Source organism: Amphiura filiformis, chromosome 4, assembly GCF_039555335.1.
Source record: "Amphiura filiformis chromosome 4, Afil_fr2py, whole genome shotgun sequence".
Classification (NCBI taxonomy): Eukaryota; Metazoa; Echinodermata; class Ophiuroidea; order Amphilepidida; family Amphiuridae; genus Amphiura; species Amphiura filiformis.
Genome location: NC_092631.1, coordinates 26,649,925 through 26,669,135, shown reverse-complemented (window position 1 = coordinate 26,669,135; position 19,211 = coordinate 26,649,925). Strand labels below are relative to the sequence as shown.

General features: G+C 37.4%; 1 protein-coding gene across 1 annotated transcript; it reads left to right on the top strand.

The window, feature by feature from the left end:
• Nucleotides 1–1,304: 1,304 nt before the first annotated feature.
• LOC140150090 (polyadenylate-binding protein 4-like) lies at nucleotides 1,305–18,796 on the top strand. The gene is made up of 11 exons (XM_072172094.1): nucleotides 1,305–1,787; nucleotides 7,039–7,232; nucleotides 7,754–7,869; nucleotides 8,501–8,738; nucleotides 9,221–9,454; nucleotides 10,020–10,244; nucleotides 10,853–11,004; nucleotides 13,109–13,335; nucleotides 14,637–14,812; nucleotides 15,672–15,908; nucleotides 16,345–18,796. The coding sequence occupies exons 1-11, from the start codon at nucleotides 1,595–1,597 to the stop codon at nucleotides 16,405–16,407; spliced, it is 2,055 nt and encodes a 684-aa protein (XP_072028195.1). The 5' UTR covers nucleotides 1,305–1,594; the 3' UTR covers nucleotides 16,408–18,796.
• Nucleotides 18,797–19,211: the final 415 nt, after the last annotated feature.

The window sequence follows — 19,211 nt, the reverse complement described above, 5'->3', positions numbered from 1 at the left end:
GACCAAAGTTGCCCCAAATGCCGGGTAACTTTGGTCAGGCTATTTTTAACCCCTATGGCACCCTTACAAAATTATTAAAAAATCTTTTTCAACTTGTAGGCCTAGGTGTAGAAGGGAACCCTAATGTCATAAAAAAAAGAGTTAATTAGGAATATAATTGGTTTTGTTTGGAAGCAGTGGTTTAAAAACTCTGCAAAGTGCCCAAAGTTACCCCATTTTACGGTATCCTTCACTTTTAGCCTAAGCAATTTTATTTTTTTACACTTGGTCTGGGATCACTGCATGGGCCTTGATGATCCGATTTAACATCACTTCAATACAACGACTTACGGCCGAAATTTACGTAAATATGGTTGATGATGACGCCATTTCTCCTCAACTGAGCACTCTGAGTGACGACATCGAACCTATGACCAGACGCTTATGTTTCAGTCTACATGCGAAGAGAGCATCGCTTCTGAACATCTACATTGGTTATTGGCATGTGACTAGTATACCTAACTAGTCTCAGGTTAAGGCTACCCATATATTTAAAAAAAATTAAAATCTATGGGCTATCCTTAATAAGTTTTGGCATTGTGGCTTTTTTTTTTTTTCCCCTAGCATGTTAATGTTTATATATTTGCATGCTTTTTTTTTGTGTGGCATTTTTGAGCACTATTGAGCACTTTTTTGTATTTTTCGCGGTGACGGGAAAATGAACTTTAGTGACACTTGTTGTGTTTGTGGATATGTGTTTGAATGGACAAGTTTTTATTGTGAGCTATTGTGACAGAAGACTGATCAATGCTGATGGTGGCGGGACGCTTTTTTGTGTACTTCTACGTGTCTTCATGTTAAATGGACATTTTCTTATGAAAAAGACACAGCTTTATCTGTGGTGCGCCTGTATTAAAAGCTATTAAAGGCGGAAAATCCTACCAACCAACCAACCAACCAACCTATGGCCGGTCATGTGGTACCAGTGTAGCTCAGTGTGTATCGAGTGTAGAGGAAATTGACCGTGTACAAAATAATTTTTGTGAACGGTAATTTGTAACTGAAAACGAGGCTAAATGAAAACCGCATTACAAAGAATGGCACGTGTCTCCAATCAATTAGACAAATAGTTCTTCAAATCTAAGTAATTTATCAGTTGCAAATACGAAAAATTTGTCACTGAATAATATAAGACACTTTTTTGAATGAATATTGAATAAATCTTAATTAAACTTATTGTATTGTTGCTTATTTTCACAAACTTTGATGCGGAAGAATATTATTCGATACACCAATCTCGTTGATCTGATCAATCGATCAGTGGATTCTCTCTCTGCTCTCCTTTGCAAGCACTGAAAAGCACGGTTGTTGTGTCGTTGCCTTTTAAAACTTCGTCACACGCCGTTAAAAAACACACTTTTGTGTTAAGTTTATAGTAAAAAATAAACAAAAAAATATAAAAATTAAAAACCTAAAAAAATTGTGTTTGTGAAACGACAAGTGGCAATCGGGCATATTTTTCAGCTTCACATCGCGTCGACGTCTTCCATAAAAGGCTACCATATTGAAACTTCCTCACACGTTGTGCATTGCGAAATAAGTCAACGAAGTCACCATGAATCCTGCTGGTCCAAACTACCCTATGGCTTCCCTCTATGTTGGGGATCTTCACAATGATGTTACAGAAGCTATGTTGTTTGAGAAGTTCTCATCGGCTGGCCCGATTTTGTCCATTCGGGTGTGTCGTGATATGATCACTCGTCGGTCTTTGGGCTACGCATACGTGAACTTCCAGCAACCGGCAGATGGTAAGTCACTCAACAATGCTCAACTCATCTTACGTGCATGCGTGATCATGAACCACATGCATTGCATGCATTCACTGCAGTACCATTGCCATTGCTGACAAACATAGGCTTTAGGACTATTCAATGTATTCAAATTTAGATTTTACCTTCAATATCATGATATGTGTCTTCAGTCAATCAGGTCACGGGACACTGCACTTGCATCTGCAGTTGCAGTGCAGAAAAGACATGAATTTGAAAGAAGTTAACTAAAGTTTTAACTGAACATGCTGAAGTGAAGTCTGAATTCACAAAGTGTACACATGTTATGTATAAGGTAAAGTAAGTATTCTTGGCCAAGCTGCTGAAGCAGGAACATGCGTGTTGCGTCCATGTAGTGTACTAAGCGTGTACTTGCTTTCTGTAATTCGCTATCTGGGCGTGTGTTTATCATCACGGTGCCACTATAGTAAAATAATAGTTTCTCGATCATGAGAGCTCAATATACTAAAATGCAGCAAACCTTTTACGAGCGCGACTACCGTGATGTTGCAAGTTCGGCGCTAACAACGCGTACGGCGGACAGTTCATTCATAAATCTCCACTCAGCAACAATATATCGCCTTAGCAGCCAATCAGAGACAAGTGCGTTCAACGCAGTATATACGCGATGTATCCTTACAATACGCGCTCGTCTAAGGTTTTCTGCATTTTAGTATAGGTACGCAATGACAATTGCTGTCGCCTACCATACACGCTTTGGGTAGCGCTGCATTTCTTGTGCGTGCACAATCGAATCGATCGTGTCACTTGCGACATTACGCAGTGCACGCAGTACATTCATATTCTCATGATCGAGAAACTATTATTTTAGCTATGACAGCGTTCAAGCTTTGACTTGCGTTTGGCGGACAGAATGGTGGAAACTTAAAGTGAAAGATATCCTACTTTAAGGAACATTTTCTAGGGTGAAATTTTGTGTAAAAACTGAATCTGACATAAAAAATGCATAATTATCAACTTGAAAATTTTCCCCATAGCACTGTACAGGCATATTTCTGCCCGAAGTTCCCAAATTGGAGCAAAATTGGAGCAAAAAAAAAAAGTCCTTCAAAATGGGGATACTCAGGGCTAAACAAAAAATATGTTGCTCTAGAGGGAGGCATTGGTAAGGGCAACATGTCTTTTGTTTAGCCTCAAACCTCCAAATTTTGAAGGACTTATTTTTTTTGCAAAATCTGTGACTTTTTTCACGTCCTCAAAATCCTTAGGGGTGGGGGTAGCATTTTGCAAGTTATTTTATTTTCTGTAGATCTAGCTTACTTGTCTGTTATATCACCATTTAGCTAATGAAATACTGAGCAAATAAACACTTAAAGCATCCCTATCGCTCAAGGCCATGCGTTTTGAGTTGGGCCAGTAAATAGGTGGAGATGTTACATGCGCGCGACATTTTAGGGTACATCTTTTTAATTTTCTCAGTTAATATGCAGCCTATGTAGTTAAATTTGGTGTCAAATTAAAGCTTGTGATGAGACCAATACAGTAAACTTTAAAAAAGTTGTAAGAAGTTATTAACATTTGAATAATTTGCATCTAATTAGCATAATGTGTGGGGTGGAGGAGGATCAGGAGGAGGAGGATCAGGAGGAGCAAATTTAATAAAAGTGACCCCCAGGGGTCATATGATGCAAGAGGTCCATTTCTTTTTCACATTTTTACAATTCACTTTAAACTGCATACTATAACACCATACAATCATATTCCAGGTAATTTAATTTGCTTTGAGAAGCAATTTTGCATATTTTATTTTCCGTTCGGGTTACACATTGAAGTCAATGGGAAAATATGCCTTGAAAGAGGCTGGCGCAAAATCATTTTAATTTTATTGAACCCTATGATGTTATATATGTACTTAAAGCTCTGACTGAGAGGAATTCAAATATGGAACTTTTAAATATGTGGGGTGAAGCTAACTTTTTTTTTTTAATTTTTCAAATTTTACATTTTTTCCCTAAAATATTTGGTATTTTCAGTTTCACAACTCCTTAGTGTTACACCCTATGTCATTTTAAAGTGCATTTTTGGATTCCTTGGTTCATTTGCAGCCAGAAAATGTATACTTTTATATATGTTGGGTATAATATGTGAAAGATATTCATATCTAAACGAAAAACATGCAATTTTCATCTCGCGAAAACATGTAACGCATTACCGGCCCAACTCAAAACGCATGGCCTCATACCATTGTGGAGATATGGCGTTTTCAAATTGAAAATGATGCGAATATTGTATATTTTTCTAAATCAATTGTCACCCGAACCCTCAAGTTTCTACCCCTGCTACAAAAATAAAGAAATATATGGATCCCATTCAATGCTTTTAATATCACAATTGTACCCTTGTTACACAATTAGAATAGAAAATTAGGCACTATTTGATAGTTTTCATGTTCATATACTCACAGGAAATCTGCAAGTCAAAATTTTGTCACCCCAAAATGGCCATTTTCGCCAAAATCGGACCAAAAATGATTTTTCTCAAAATCTATAAAAGATAGGGAGTTTGAAGTGCCAAAATCTGAAACTAGATGACATTTTACCCATGGAAACATATAAACATTCAAGAATTTTGGTTCTTTTCACCCCTAAATACTTTTTTCACACGCGTGTCCGCCAAGTGGGCTATTTCATTATAAATGACACGTTCACAAAAATGGCTTTTATCATATCTGGTTGATATAATTAGGGTGATAATGCAGTGTTATTAACTTAATTCTAAGTATGCCACAAACTACAAGCTACATGAGCATTTTGACAGAATTCTGTCTATTTTTTGTATAAAAAAATTGCCAAAAGGTACATTTTTAACCCAATTTGGGAGTCCCATTTCATTTTGCCCATGTATTCTGAATAAATTCTTTGAAAAATTAGGTACATTCTATGGCAATGTGCTTGTTGCAATGAAAATATGATATGTGTGGAACATCATGCAAGTTGAATGGTGAAAATTGGTGCAAAATGTTAAAATTCAGAGATTCTTGCAAAATTGGCATTTTGCGTTAAATAAAAAAATGAGTGTCCTCTCCAATTCATGCCTCCATTTTTGTTAACATTAAAGAGGAAAAATAAACCCTTACCCTACCTGTATAATCTGTGTTATATTACCAATTGATGGGACAGGGCACTGATTGAGGAATTCATTTATTTTACATACAGTAGACCACTTGTTCTTGATACCACAGTTCGCGTTAAAAATTTGTCCTCTCCAGAACTGAAGTTAATTACTAATTGTTGAAATAAGAAGGATTATATCATAGAATGTGAAATTTGTAGAGGAAGAGTGGTCTTCCTTCTACCAAGGTGGCACATGATTTGGTATTTGTTGCATTTTTGCAAGCCTGTATCCACGATTCTGTTTGCAATGTAACAAATGTCCTCTCCAGCACAATTATGTCATTTCCATGAATTGGTAAACAAACTAAAAAATAAAAATTTCAAAGAGCCAAACCCACAAGAAATTTTTGCATTTTATTGCAAATTATGCTTACAAACCACTTTAGTGTTCAAATTATTGTCCAGTTGTTGAGAACACATATGATATTATTCTGCATTGAACTTCGGTTAGCTAAAATTTGCAATATTCCTAATTTAACCAGAATATTAACCCTGTTTGTAGTGGATTTTAAATGCTGGGGATCTTTTATGCAATAATATTGATGCAATAATATTGATGCAGCTATTTCTAAAGTTAAAGTATGCTTTATTATGTGTTAAAAAATGTGTCCTATCCAGAACAAATGACACAGGAGGGGTCTTTTATTTTAGGTTTTCCATGAGTAGTACAACAGATTGACGCAGAATACTCACTTATGCATCAGTGTAGCTATTGGGCAGGACAAAATGACTATTTCATGAATTTTTCATGTGAAGATGAAGTTTATCCTTAAAATATGTAGTAATTTTGCACCATTTATCTGGATTAGTATCAATTTACTAATTGTTTGATATTGAAACTGGCATATTTAAGACACTGAAGTGTAAAGGAACATACAACAATTATTAGAGACTAAATATGAATAAGTATGAACCCAATGTTGGTTACATATACTCTTTCAAAGTTGTGTATTAAATTGTTTAAAAAAATGTCCCCTCCAGACGGCAGCTATGTTTTACACAGCAAAAGTTCAATTTAATTTTTTTAATGGTTCCTGAGGGTTTGACGCTCTAATATTTTGAGAATTATTGACACACCATCTGAACTTTGAAATGATAATGAATTTGCATGAAATAAATGAGTTTGAATTTTGACCCCTTTTGGGACTCAATGTTGTCATTTATAATGAAATAGCCCAAATGTAAGTCAAATCTTGAACGCTGTCCTATAGGCTAGCATTCATAACGTTTGAGTTCACTGGCAAAGAATTACCGTACTTAATTTACCTGTTAGTTAGTACTACTACTAGTACTAGTCTATATAGCCAACCTGGATCTGGTGACAAAAATGTATGACGAGTAAAAAAACCCTGTTCTAACTGAAAAAGAATCATGTTAATTGCTGTGTAAACCTTTGATGAGAACGACTTCCGCGATGCAATGATTTTATTATCAAAGTGCAAACATGTGTACTTAACATGTGTATGGTAAAAACTAAAATGCGTCGAAGACGTTAGACGTACAACTAACTGCATGAACTGGTTTTGGAATTAAAAAAAAACTCAAAGGAGGATTTCGTGATCGTAGCATTCTCTTTTTATGACATATTTCAGTAGATATCCACGTAAAAAGCTTATTCCCAAAATTCCAGTTGATTTTGCGTTTGCGAGTTATGCATGATTAATTGATTGTATTACACTGCTCCATAGGCCACTATAATTGTAATTTCGTTCTGGTATACCAGAACAAATTCAAATTAGGCAATATTTTTGCTGAACGAATTAATCTGCAAGACATTTAAATTTTGTACATAAACATTATGTAGCAAGAGGTATCCAGTCGTGTAAAAATCTCAACTTTTTTTGGGAAAAGTGGGGGGATGAGGCTGTGGATCACGAAATGCCCTTTTAAGTAAAGAGATGCATTTTGTTAGACTAATAAATGATTTCATCAACTGAAATTGAAGGATCTTATCATTTTGTCATAATCATTCAGAGATGATTCAATTCAAGAAGTCAACACTCAACATCCCTATGGTATGTCTCCTGTTTAGTGTTTGGTATATAAATAATACATAACAATGACATAACCTTTTGATTTATTGTATTCATTTCCAGCTGAACGTGCCCTAGATACCATGAACTTTGATGCCTTAAAAGGACGACCCATCCGTATAATGTGGTCTCAACGTGACCCCTCCCTTCGACGATCTGGCGTTGGCAATGTGTTCATTAAGAACTTGGACAAATCTATTGACAACAAAGCCATGTATGACACCTTCTCAGCCTTTGGAAATATTCTGTCTTGTAAGGTGAGTACAAGAAAAAATGAAGCCGCAAGCGTGAAATAATTTGCAAACAGAAATTTGGTGAACACAAAACCAAAATTCCGCATTGTTTTCTGAAATGTGTAATTTTTATATACTGTACAAAGTTCTGCTGCAAATGTGTGCTTAGAAATTGAACCAAGTGAGTGGATCATTGGTCAGCTCAGGGTTCAAGCTAGCAGAGCTTGGGTGGCAGTTTTACAGAAACTCGATTTTTGTAGCCAGTGACTGCCTTTTGTCAAGTTTTGAAGAGAGTGAGAGCAATCACTCTCTACTGCTCCTTAAATCGATAGGAGAGTGTTTTTTATCAAACAATACAATAGGCCTGCTTGACGTTTTTTCAGTCAAATATAGATTCGATGCGCGAGTTTCAATTGGTAGGCCCAAGAAAATTTACCTTTGGTTGTGGGCTCCTGAAGTGAGTGAGAGATGGACTGGTGGATTTCGCAATGTGGACTTGAAAATTTTCAGCTGGATTTGCTTTTTTCTTTACAATAATTTTGCAGGTTGCTTGTGATGAGAAGGGCTCCAAAGGCTACGGGTTTGTGCATTTTGAGACAGAAGAAGCTGCACAGAAAGCTATCGTGAAAGTGAATGGCATGTTGTTGAATGGAAAGAAAGTGTAAGTATTCAATGTAAAACTATTAAAAAAGAAGCTATATTCTTGTGTTGTTCACATGTAAAGTAGCATGTTGTGATGGAACAGCAGGATAAAAGTTCTGTTGATAAAAACTTGGAAAAATTGTGCTCTGTAATTTAAATTCATTGTCATTAGGCGTCAATTTGATTGATTCACAATACGATGCGCCTCCAGTGAGGCCAAAATATGCAGTGCATAAATGGGAAAATGTTGACATACAAAGCCTGTGTAATTCAACACGGGAACATAATGTCATTGTGTCAATATAATTATGTAACACACGAATGCGCAGTAAAACTGTAATTTACAATTCAAGTAGATCCATTTTCTTCTATTTATCACACGGAAGCCTTTGTGGAGCTGTTTTCAACATTATTTATCACAATCGCGTGAAAATCCAATGGTGGTTAGAACGGCGATGTTGACCCTCAAGGTCAAAAAGCGGAATAGCAAGTGCAACCGCTCTGGCAGCGCACCGTATTGTGAATCGCCACTCAGAATTCAATATCATGATAGAAATATCGGCAAACCTAGATGTGACAGTAAAAGTACAGTGTGCATCAAATTGTGAAAGTTGGGAGTTTGATCAAATTTCTGTTGGTTTCACCTGCAGGTACGTAGGTCGATTCATCCCGCGCAAGGACAGGCTGATGCAGCTGGGTGACCAGCAGCGGAAGTTCACCAATGTGTTCATCAAGAACTTTGGCGAGGAACTGGACGACGATAAACTGCTGAAGATGTGCGAGGCTTTTGGCAAGGTGACATCGTGCAAGGTGATGACGGACGACAGGTCCGGCAAGTGCAAGGGCTTTGGTTTTGTCAGCTTTGAGAGTCATGAAGCAGCAGAGAAGGTTAGTAATGCTATAGAGTGTTGGAATGGAATTACAATTTACTTAAATTCCTTTTGTCTAGACTTGAGCACACTTAGGCAAAAGAAGAGTCTCAAACGATTGTTCTTAATTTTGGGGTTTGTGCTGTGCTGTGGCATTCTTTAACTTGGCAAAATGCAAATTTGTTTAAGCGTGATTTCAACACACTTATTTACATAAAATAACCAAAATGGGAAAAATATTTAGAACAGCAAAGCAAAGACCACACAAAGGGATTTTTAGAAACTATTAATAGAATCTTAAAAGTATTTTAAGCCATAGGTGAATGTTGTTTGGAGTTCTCTAATCGTGAGAATTATAATCCTGCTAATTATTGACTGAACTCAACGATGTTTTTCAAAAACTGTACTTGATAGTACTTAGTGTGCACAGCATGCAGATTTGATTTGGTCACATCTTACAACCCTCGAGTAATAGTGTTTACGTTTCTCTCACTTATTCAGTGTGTTGACGACATGAACAATTCAGAGGTTAGTGGACGCACGGTATACGCAGGCAGAGCACAGAAGAAGGCCGAGCGTCTCGCAGAACTGAAGGCTCGCTTTGAGGCCATCAAGCAGGAGCGCAGCAACAGGTATCAGGGTGTCAACTTGTACATTAAGAACCTGGATGATGAGATTGATGATGACAAACTGAGGAAAGAGTTCAGCCGCTTTGGGACCATCACAAGTGCCAGGGTGAGTATTATGTTCTGTCTGTCATTGTGGTATTCTTTCAGTTTTTCTCTTACGGTATAATTTGAAGCTTGTATCAAAGACCCTGCTAAGCTTGGGTATCATGTTATAAACCTGTAGTAGATTCTACACACTTATTAACCTACTAAACAGAAGTAAATTGTTTTTAGAACCCCTGGTTGTTTGTACCCCTGGTTGTTTTAAAACATAGTGCTACCCCTGGATAAGGCCCCAGCAATCCTAGAATGGAGATGTTATTAACGTTTGACAGTGTGTTGTTGATCAAATTTGCATGTGTTTTACAGACAAAGTTGTTCTCATTTCTGTTATGCTGTGTACCGTGCGTGACAATCGTATTCAACTGTTCGAGTTGTAATATTATGCCATCCCCGTATATTGGTCATATTTGACCAATTTTTGAGTACTATGTTTGGGGCATGCATTCATAAATGATTAAGGTCAGGTGTGTCCATCAACTGTGGATAATTATGAAAATGTTTGTGTAAAACATAACTTAATCAATCTCACATATTAATCATGGCTCTGTTTTATCCTATCTCCTGAATAGGTCATGTCTGATGAGCGTGGTACATCCAAGGGTTTCGGCTTTGTGTGCTTCTCTTCTCCCGAGGAGGCCACCAAGGCAGTGACGGAGATGAACGGAAGGATTCTCGTGGCCAAGCCCCTGTATGTCGCCCTTGCCCAACGCAAGGAAGAACGTAAACTTCAGCTGGCCAGCCAGATCATGCAGCGTGTCACCACTGGAGTGCGAGGTGCAGCGAATGTAGTAGCTGTAAGTTGAGTTTCGTTTTGGTTGTTGGGGTTTTTAGATGTGGATTTTAGTTAGGTGGCAGATGGAAATGGTGGACACCATCATTTCTAAGTGCAAAATGAACTTTTTGGTTGGTTAAGCACAAGAACCACACAACAGAACTGCACAACCACACAAATTATCTTTCTGAACTCGAGGTGTTTATATTGGGGAAAGTCTATGTAAGTCTATAACATTTTCCACCAATTCATGTCTTTAAAAGCATTTCACTCCTGACAAAAAGCGCATCCAGTCAGGAAAACATTGATCTGTAAATAGTAGTTTTAAATTTTAACCAGATAATAGTTTAATGCAACAGAAATGCTAATTGTGTGTGGTTAAAATTAATGAAACACACATCAGGGCCTAGATTTCCTGCCAGTTTGCGAGAATCAAAAACAATCCGATTCGCTTCACTTACTGCATGATTTAATGAAAGAAATTGATTATCGCAACAAATGTTACGCGAATCATTACGAGAATTGATTCTGTGACTCGCGTCAAATCTGAGGCCTTGCACATCGATCTTAATGTTATCTCACGTTTTTGTTTCACACTCATTGTCACCTTTATCTACTCCTTCTCTCCAGCAACCTGCTCAGCAAGTGAACCAAATCTTCCCAGGTTTTGCAGGCTACTATGCGCCCACCATGCCACAAGCACAGGCTCAGCGTGGTCTGTACGCAGGACAGATGCAGGTGCGCAACCCACGTTGGCAGCAACCAGCACAAAAACCAAAAACGTAAAACACTGTACATTTATTGATACACATTGTAGCTATTTATGAGTCTTGCAAGCAATTAAATGTGAGATAGCCGAGCGGTTAAGGCGTTGCGCTGCCGGCTGGGAGAATACAATCTCGAGGGTTCGAACCTTGGGCATGCGTTAGGTGAGAATTCTCTTCCTCTCCCAAAATGTTCCTATAAGGTCGGAAATCCTAAAATTGTGTTCAGTTACTTTACAGAATAAAATTGAAGAATTTCTTCTCGCCCCCACACTACTTAGCACGTGCAGATCATATTAGTGTGTGTGCTCGTCTCATGGTTCGGAAGTCACATAAAACCGTTGGTCTTATGTACAGGAAGAGTCAAATCCTGTGCATGTTAAGTGTCAGAGCTATTCGAAAAGAGAAGGGGGACCATCCCCGGTTCTGATATCTGCAATCAATCCTAGGTTCCAGGATCAAGTGTTGACGAAATGTGGCATACCGTATTGTTTGTAATAAACGCCCCGGGGGGCGTTGCATTTTTCCAAAAGGGGGGCGTTTATTGGAAGTGAATTGTCAGTGAAAAAAGCTTAAAAATCGGTTTCAATTTCCGATGGTGCTCCTGTTAAAAGGAGGGATTTACGACCATACAAGATGGCGGCGCCCACTGAAAATTACAATTTCGTGGGAAATACAACAAAATTACACCTGTAAGTGCATGGAATTAGTGAAATTTTACCATAATTAGGCAATGAATGGATGGGAGTTGAGTCAAAATAGGTTTTTTCCATGCAATTTAGCGATCGTGACTGCCATTACTGATGCAAGTTTTAAGCTTAATACCTACACGATATGGCATGGAAATGTTTGCATTTTCGTCAATTTTTCACACAAAAATTGGAGGGGGGCGTTTATTACAAACAATACGGTATTTATAAAGTCACTCTGTCAACCGAAACGAAGAAGAAGAAGAATTAATTAAAAAAAGTAAAAACATGAATAATAGGCATGATAATTTTCAGTTTTAAAACTGAATTCATGTTTTTTTTTTGTCTCATTCCAGAACTTCATTGAATTATAGCCTGTTTTTGGTACTTTTTGCCCAATTTTACGTGCATTAGAAGTTTTTTTTAAGGAAAGTGAAGTCTCACCCCTGGAATAAGTAAAAGAAGCTTTAAACACAGCAATGCTTCTGTAAAAAGCAAGAAAATGCAGATATGGCCAATTCCACTGTTACGGACGTTACAGATACATGCAACTTGCAACTTTTAAGTGAATAGCACACATGTTTGCTGTTAGGATAACACTTTATTTCTTAGTATGCTACTAGTACACACTCTAATGTTCAATATAATGAAGCAATTTTGTTTTGGCTTTCTTAGTTAATTAGCTACAGAAATTAGAAACGAAAGCGCTACGGACGTTACGCCGAAAGTGCCTGCCTTTTGACAAATGGTACATATCCTTTTATCTCCACTCAGTTCTGTGTTTTATTTTTTTCTGTTAACTATATTGAGTAAGCCCTGACTCCATTCTATGTAAACATGAAAAGTAAGTTTGAAATTAATACTCCTGTATCGTCCTACACTGTTGATTTAGTGTTACGGACGTTACATTTTATGTCAAATGTAACGTCCGTAACGTTTTCATAATGAAAAAAACTGTCAAGGTACTTCCTCAGATTTTTTTCTTGATTATCTTGCAGTAGGTCTGACATCAATCTATGGAGGCATGATTAGCTAGTTTGAAATAAATGGTCCTGTTTTGAGCAATAATGTTCCAAAATTTTGTTTAAAATTTCCAAAAGGCACTTTTGGCATGGAATTGGCCATATAATGTTCTTGCACTAACACAGTGGTTAATTGTCTTCTGTTAAGATCCATTATTGGGTAACTCGCTATGTGAACACTAACAGCCTATTTCGCTGGTTGCAGTAATTAATTCATGCATACAAACTTAACCCCCTAAAGCGTACACCTGGGCGGTTAGTCAGCATGCTTTTGGCGCAACCGAGTAAACGCACTGATGTCACAACCACACTCGCGGTGAAACAAAGTGGGGTCATCTATTCATGTTGTATTTTCACTAGCCTGTTTTGACCAATGTATTGTCCTGCTTTTATGCAAAAGTGTGTTTAAAGAGCCTTTTTTTTTTCCAAAGAGCTTCCTGTGTGCATTTTGGTAATTTATGTTACTGTATATATTTGTCCAACAGCTACCAATCCGGCCTTCCAGTCGATGGCAGCAGGTCGTCAACAATATGCCAACCCACGTGGCGCAGCTCCTAGCGCTGCTCCGGTGCGCACCCTGCACCCATCAAGAAATGTTCCACCAGTCCAGTCGGCTCCTAATGCCCAGAGAATGGCCAGTAAGTCGAGCGTACATCACAAGAAATAAGTCCCCCTCTGAAAATTACGTCATAACATCGTAAAGTAAAACTTTGTACCAATAAAGCTTACTTAGAAATAATTATATGATTGTTTACTAAGTGTTGTGTGAAGATGTCCATGGCTGAATGAACCCAAATTGAATACAAAAACTGCCCTTTCCAAAAGTCACATAGTAGGCCAATGCTTGTTAACTGCAAGGCATAGTGGGACAAGGAATGGAACTGGCCATCTTACAACTCAATGTGCTGAACTCTGCACCATGGCTGAATGATCAAGAATCGATACACATTACAGTAAATGTTCACTTGGTGAGGTTTAAACTGCACTCAAACCACATGGGTTTTTCCATTAGTACCAAGCCATGAATCAACTTTTGTGACAAGCATAGGCCTACTTTGTGACTTTTGAAAAGGGCAGTTTTTGCCTTCAATTTAGTCTCATTCAGCCATGAAGTCATAGAAATCTCAATTTTCACACAACACTTAGTATTTAAACAGTCATATAATCCATATCTTCAATGCAAAAGGTCAAAATTTTCAATTGATCGTTGGCTTTTCATCCCACCTACATACACTTTATAAATCTACAGATTTATAAAGTTTACTTTGAGTACTGTTAATATAAAAAATATAAATTTGTAATCATTTGCCATAAAACGTGTATTACATTGCGAATTTCAATAAATCAAAATTATTTGATATCTGAAGGACATTCTTCGTTTTCAGAATGCAATTTGATATGTCTGATGTGTTCTAATGTCCCACAATAAATACTGTCCAAATGTTCATACCCCACCCCTTAAACAGTCATATAATTATTTCAAAGTTAGTGTTATTGGTACAAAACAAAACCTTACAATGTTATGACGAAATATTGAGAGGGGGGACTTATTTCTTGTGCTATGTTTACTTGAAATTTAAAAAACAACGATTCTTGTGCTTACAGTTACGTGACTAATTGTGTACCAATCATTCTCTTCAATGTCATTTTTGTCATTAGTATGAGCCTAAGAAGAGGACATACTAATTTTTATGGAAAGAAGAGGACATACTAATTTTTATGGAAAAAAATTCTAAATACTTCACAATATGATAATTTACTCTGAATTGGTAAGAACAAATGTGGCGGTGCCTGTGTTTAGGGAAAAAAAAACATGTTTGTTTAGGTATCATAGTTCATTCAAGCAGTGTCACATTTGGTGTTTGTAATATCTCATGACACATAAAACTATGTTTAACTAATCTTGAGACAAACTTTGTTTTGACTTCTTCTCCTGTAGATATACCGGTACCACCCACCCAACAGCCAATGCAGCGTATGGCTATGCCAGGACCAGCAGCCGCTGCTGCTGCCGCCGCCGCTGCAGCACAGAGCCAGCGCGCTGGATTCAAGTATGCTGCCGCAGCCCGTAACACCCAGAACCTGCCTCAACCCGGCGCATCAGGTGTGCCTCAGGTTAGTAGGAATGATGATGCCACTGGGCTAATCCAGTTGAAATCCATACACCCCCCTGTGCAAGACATTCATGACCTCCCACGCAGGAGATCTAGATTTCAAATGGAGTACCCCATTCTGATAACCCCATTTGAAATTCGCACTCCCTGTGTGGAAGATTAAGCAGGCATGGTTTCCTCTGTACACCAATCTCGGGAAAATATGTGTTTACGAGACCAGATCAAACTGCACTTTCTGTATGACATGGCATTATATAGATTATCCTCCCCCCACCCATTTGAAAGCAAAAATTTTGTGTAGGTAAGCTTACTACGATCCACACATGGTCGGTAATTGCCGAAGGTGAACCGGAAATCATTTGATTCTAAATTCATTGTTCGTAATATATGCCCACATGTATCCCTTTCGAAAATATCATGCCCTGGAGATGTTTTTCTGTGTAAATTTGCGGAATTGTGTATGGTATAACTTTTGACTTGCCCTTACAGTGGGTGAAACTAATAGCTACAAAGTAGAATCTAATTCTTTTTGAAAACATTTTTTCCAAACTATTGTCTCAACTTCCCTGCCCTTTAATTATTTTATGACCTGCCCCACTATGACAGATAAAAAAAGCCCTTTTGCCAATCAGAGTAAGTACAAACAAGTATCGGCCCTGTCTGTGAATGTCTCATAAACAGATTTAAGACTTTGAGGTTATTGCTGAGAAATATGTTTGGTTTGTTCAGAGACCCCAATACGGGAACCATATATGATTATATAACAAGTGAATTAATTGTGTAAAATCTGTTTGAATTAGAACTCCATTGCACTATGTTGTAGTAAAAAAAATTGTACTCTTATTCGATTACATCACCAGGATCCATCGGCTGGCGCACAACATGCCATCCAAGTGTCCGGCCAGGAGCCACTGACCGCTCACATGTTGGCCCAGGCCAGTCAGAATGAACAGAAGCAGATGCTCGGGGAGCGCCTCTACCCCATCATCCACCAGATACACGGAGAACTGTCCGGCAAGATCACCGGCATGTTGCTAGAGATTGACAACGCCGAGTTGCTTCACATGTTGGAATCCCGCGACTCGCTCAACGCAAAGGTAAATGTGAACTCCATGGGTAGCTTTTTACAACAACAAATCTGTCGAGTTTTGAAACTTGTATACTAAAAGAAAATTTCTTTTGTTTGTTTAATGTACATTGTATTACTCATCAGTGGATTATTATAGTATGCCTCTGTTCTTCCATGAGGCCCATGAAGAGTCCCTCAATGTTGCTCCCAAACGCATTGTAACTTATTCATAGCATATACATGTTGTTATGAATTATGATTGTTTTGGATTTTCGATAGGTAAGAAGACTTGGGACGTGACTGTTTGTGAAATCAACCCCTGGTGGTGATAGCACTTGAATTTTGATACCAAGATAAGCAGAGTACAAAGTACTAAAAGACTTGGTCTGCAATTGGTGTATGAAAATGAGATATATGCAAGAAATCAAATTTCCTTTTTGTTTTTCATCCATTTTCACTTACAGGTTGAGGAAGCTGTTGAGGTACTCAAGGCTCATCAAGCCAAGGAAACCGGCGGTAAAGTCTAGACCGTTGATGAAGATGTCAGAGAAGAGATATCCAACCCAAAAAATAGAAAAAACAAAAAATGTAACGAATCTTAACACACATCTGGTTGATCATTTGCAGGATCGAAGTACTTAGAATCTCCCAAAACTGTGACCTGTGTCGTATTCTGCACATGATGTTGATATTGTGTTCATTTATCATACAGCAACATTGTGTGCAGCACGGACAAGTGTACTGCACAGGTCACACAAATCGGGTCATCTGTCGCATACCCACCAATAGCCAACTGTGTTGAAAGGTGCAGAATACTATATGTATTCAACAAAAGCAGTGCTTGCAATTATTACCTTACAGTGGCTCGCCTGGCCAGATATGCAAGTGACCTGTAAAATTATGTAAAGAACATTTCCTCACTCGTGTGTTACAGTTTTGGAGAGAGGAATCTGGTAAACCATTGCATGTGCTTAATTGCCAATTGCATTGTTCGATTCAAGAGATTTAAGCCCATTAAAAAAAATTACAATTGTTTTGGGCGCTTGTTCCAAGCAACATCTTAGTGAGCATAATGTGGGACGCATCCTGTGTAAAAAATGTCAGCCGGTGTGATGTTTAAAAAGTACATAAAATAATAAAAAATATATAAAAATGTACAAAAAATAGCAAAACCATGAAAAATATAAACAACTAGAATTTGAAACCTTTTACTGTCACACTAATGACAAAGAACACAAAACAAAGGAGGGCACATATATTTAAAAATTTCTAAAAAAAAAATGGAAAAAGAGCACCTGTATTATGAGAGACATTTGAATAGTCTCAAAAAATGATATTATTATTATTATTATTATTATAGGTGAACAACTTGAAAGAAAAAAATGTATACCTGAAAAATACCATAAAAAGAGAAAAAATATGTGAAAAAATGAGTGACCGTTTCATCGAGTACACCATTGTGTGTTTTAATTTGTGGTATATTAAAGTGCGTAGTATTCAAACTTGGCGTTTCCAAAGCGCTGGAAATGTTGTAGTAACATGAACATGGCTTGGATCTGTATTTAGTATGTCACCTTTGACCTTTTTAATGCAGTAATGTAGTACTACTTAGCACGTATCTTGATATGTATTGGAGATCAGGAGTAGACCAACTACATGTTTTATTGGTTGGAGCATTTTTGAAATTTTTTTGTGTCGCGTGTTTGCGATTGTAACGAGTTTGAAACGGCTTGAGCTGGTTTCACACCATTAAATCCAAATTGCTTTGAAGTGAATTGATTTTAATACTACTTGCAGCTTTCAAAATAAAAATGATTTTTTTTTTTCTGTAAAGCTTTCTCTTACTGTTACTTGAGACTTGCTACTACCAAAATGTATTTTTGCTACTTTTATTTTATATTATTAAGTTTTAATTCTTTTTCACAACTTGTAATTCTTAATTTGTTTAATTTTTTTTTGACGTGTTACATTTTAAAGAACACTTTTTTCTTTTGAAATATTTTCTGTCAAAAGATGAATTTTGTATTTTCAAAATATTTGCATTATTGAAATTTGAAGCAAGTTCTGAATGCTCATCAACTAATTACAACATGAATGGATTTTACTCTTTCACATAATGTTATTAGGGTATAACATCTGAATTAACTTCAGGTTTGTATCACTGCAGCGGCAGCTTTTATTGTAATATTAAGACAATTAAGAACCCAACTGGTTCTGAAATTGGTATTTTGGGTTCACTAATGCTGGGATTTCTGTTTGGTTAAATTTGTAACTGCAATGCTTTGCTTCTAAACTTTGGTATTGGGAATAAACTTGAGCCACATTTGGCTATTCCAGTTGAAATTCATACTCCCCTGTGGAAGATATACCTTAATCTTCCACACAGGGGGTGTAGATTTAAAATGGAATCACACATTCAGGTAATTCCATTTGAAGTTCACACTCCCTGTGTTGGAAGATTAAAAGTCATGTCTTACATAGGGGTGTATGGGTTTCAACTGGAATAGCCCAGGGGGTGGTTTGTGGTAGATCTGTGTGGCATCTCTGGATAACAATGCATAAGCTCGTTATTCAGGAGATATTTTATCCATGGCTTATTGTAGGTGAACTGTAAAAAGGGGCTGTATGCTTAGGCTGATAAAACTTGCATTTAGGGTAAAATCTGTATTTTTATGCATTCTTGAGCAACTGTTATAGATAATTATTAAATGGTGTACTTGATTGTCATGGTATAAATAACCGTGGTCACTCGGTAAGACGAATCTTAGTAGATAGATGCTATTGTTGTTAACATGTTTCATTGTATTTCCCTTAGTTTTTCTTGTGTAATTTGTAGAGTAGGGACTGTAACAGTCCATTTTCCCCCTTTTTATTTTCCCCGTTTGTGTTCTATTAAATAATCAGTTGACAGCATAACTTGTGGTTTGTGAATTTCTTTGTTGTGTACAGGGTTGCGAGAGTTCAGATTCTAATCAGATTTTGATTTTCAGTGCACTATTTCTGCACTTGCTCTGAACAAAAGGATAAGAGCTTTCCAAAGTTGTTCATATGCGTTTTCATACTTTTTAGCTGTGGTCCCTCGCACCCCTGGGTGGGGAAAATTCTAGCACTACTTTTGTGCTCTATTGCTTTTATATACTATCCAGTGAGGTTGCGCTAAAGCGCTTCGGTTGAACGCCTCGCGCTACGTGCTCGCTAAGTCCGCAAGGGCCATAAACTGCAGCTAGAAAATTCCTGTGTTATAAAAGTTGCACACGGGTGCTCTCTTCAAATGTAAGCATATGGGAATAATGAAGCCATGTGTGAGGAAAATGGTCTTAGTACCAAATGT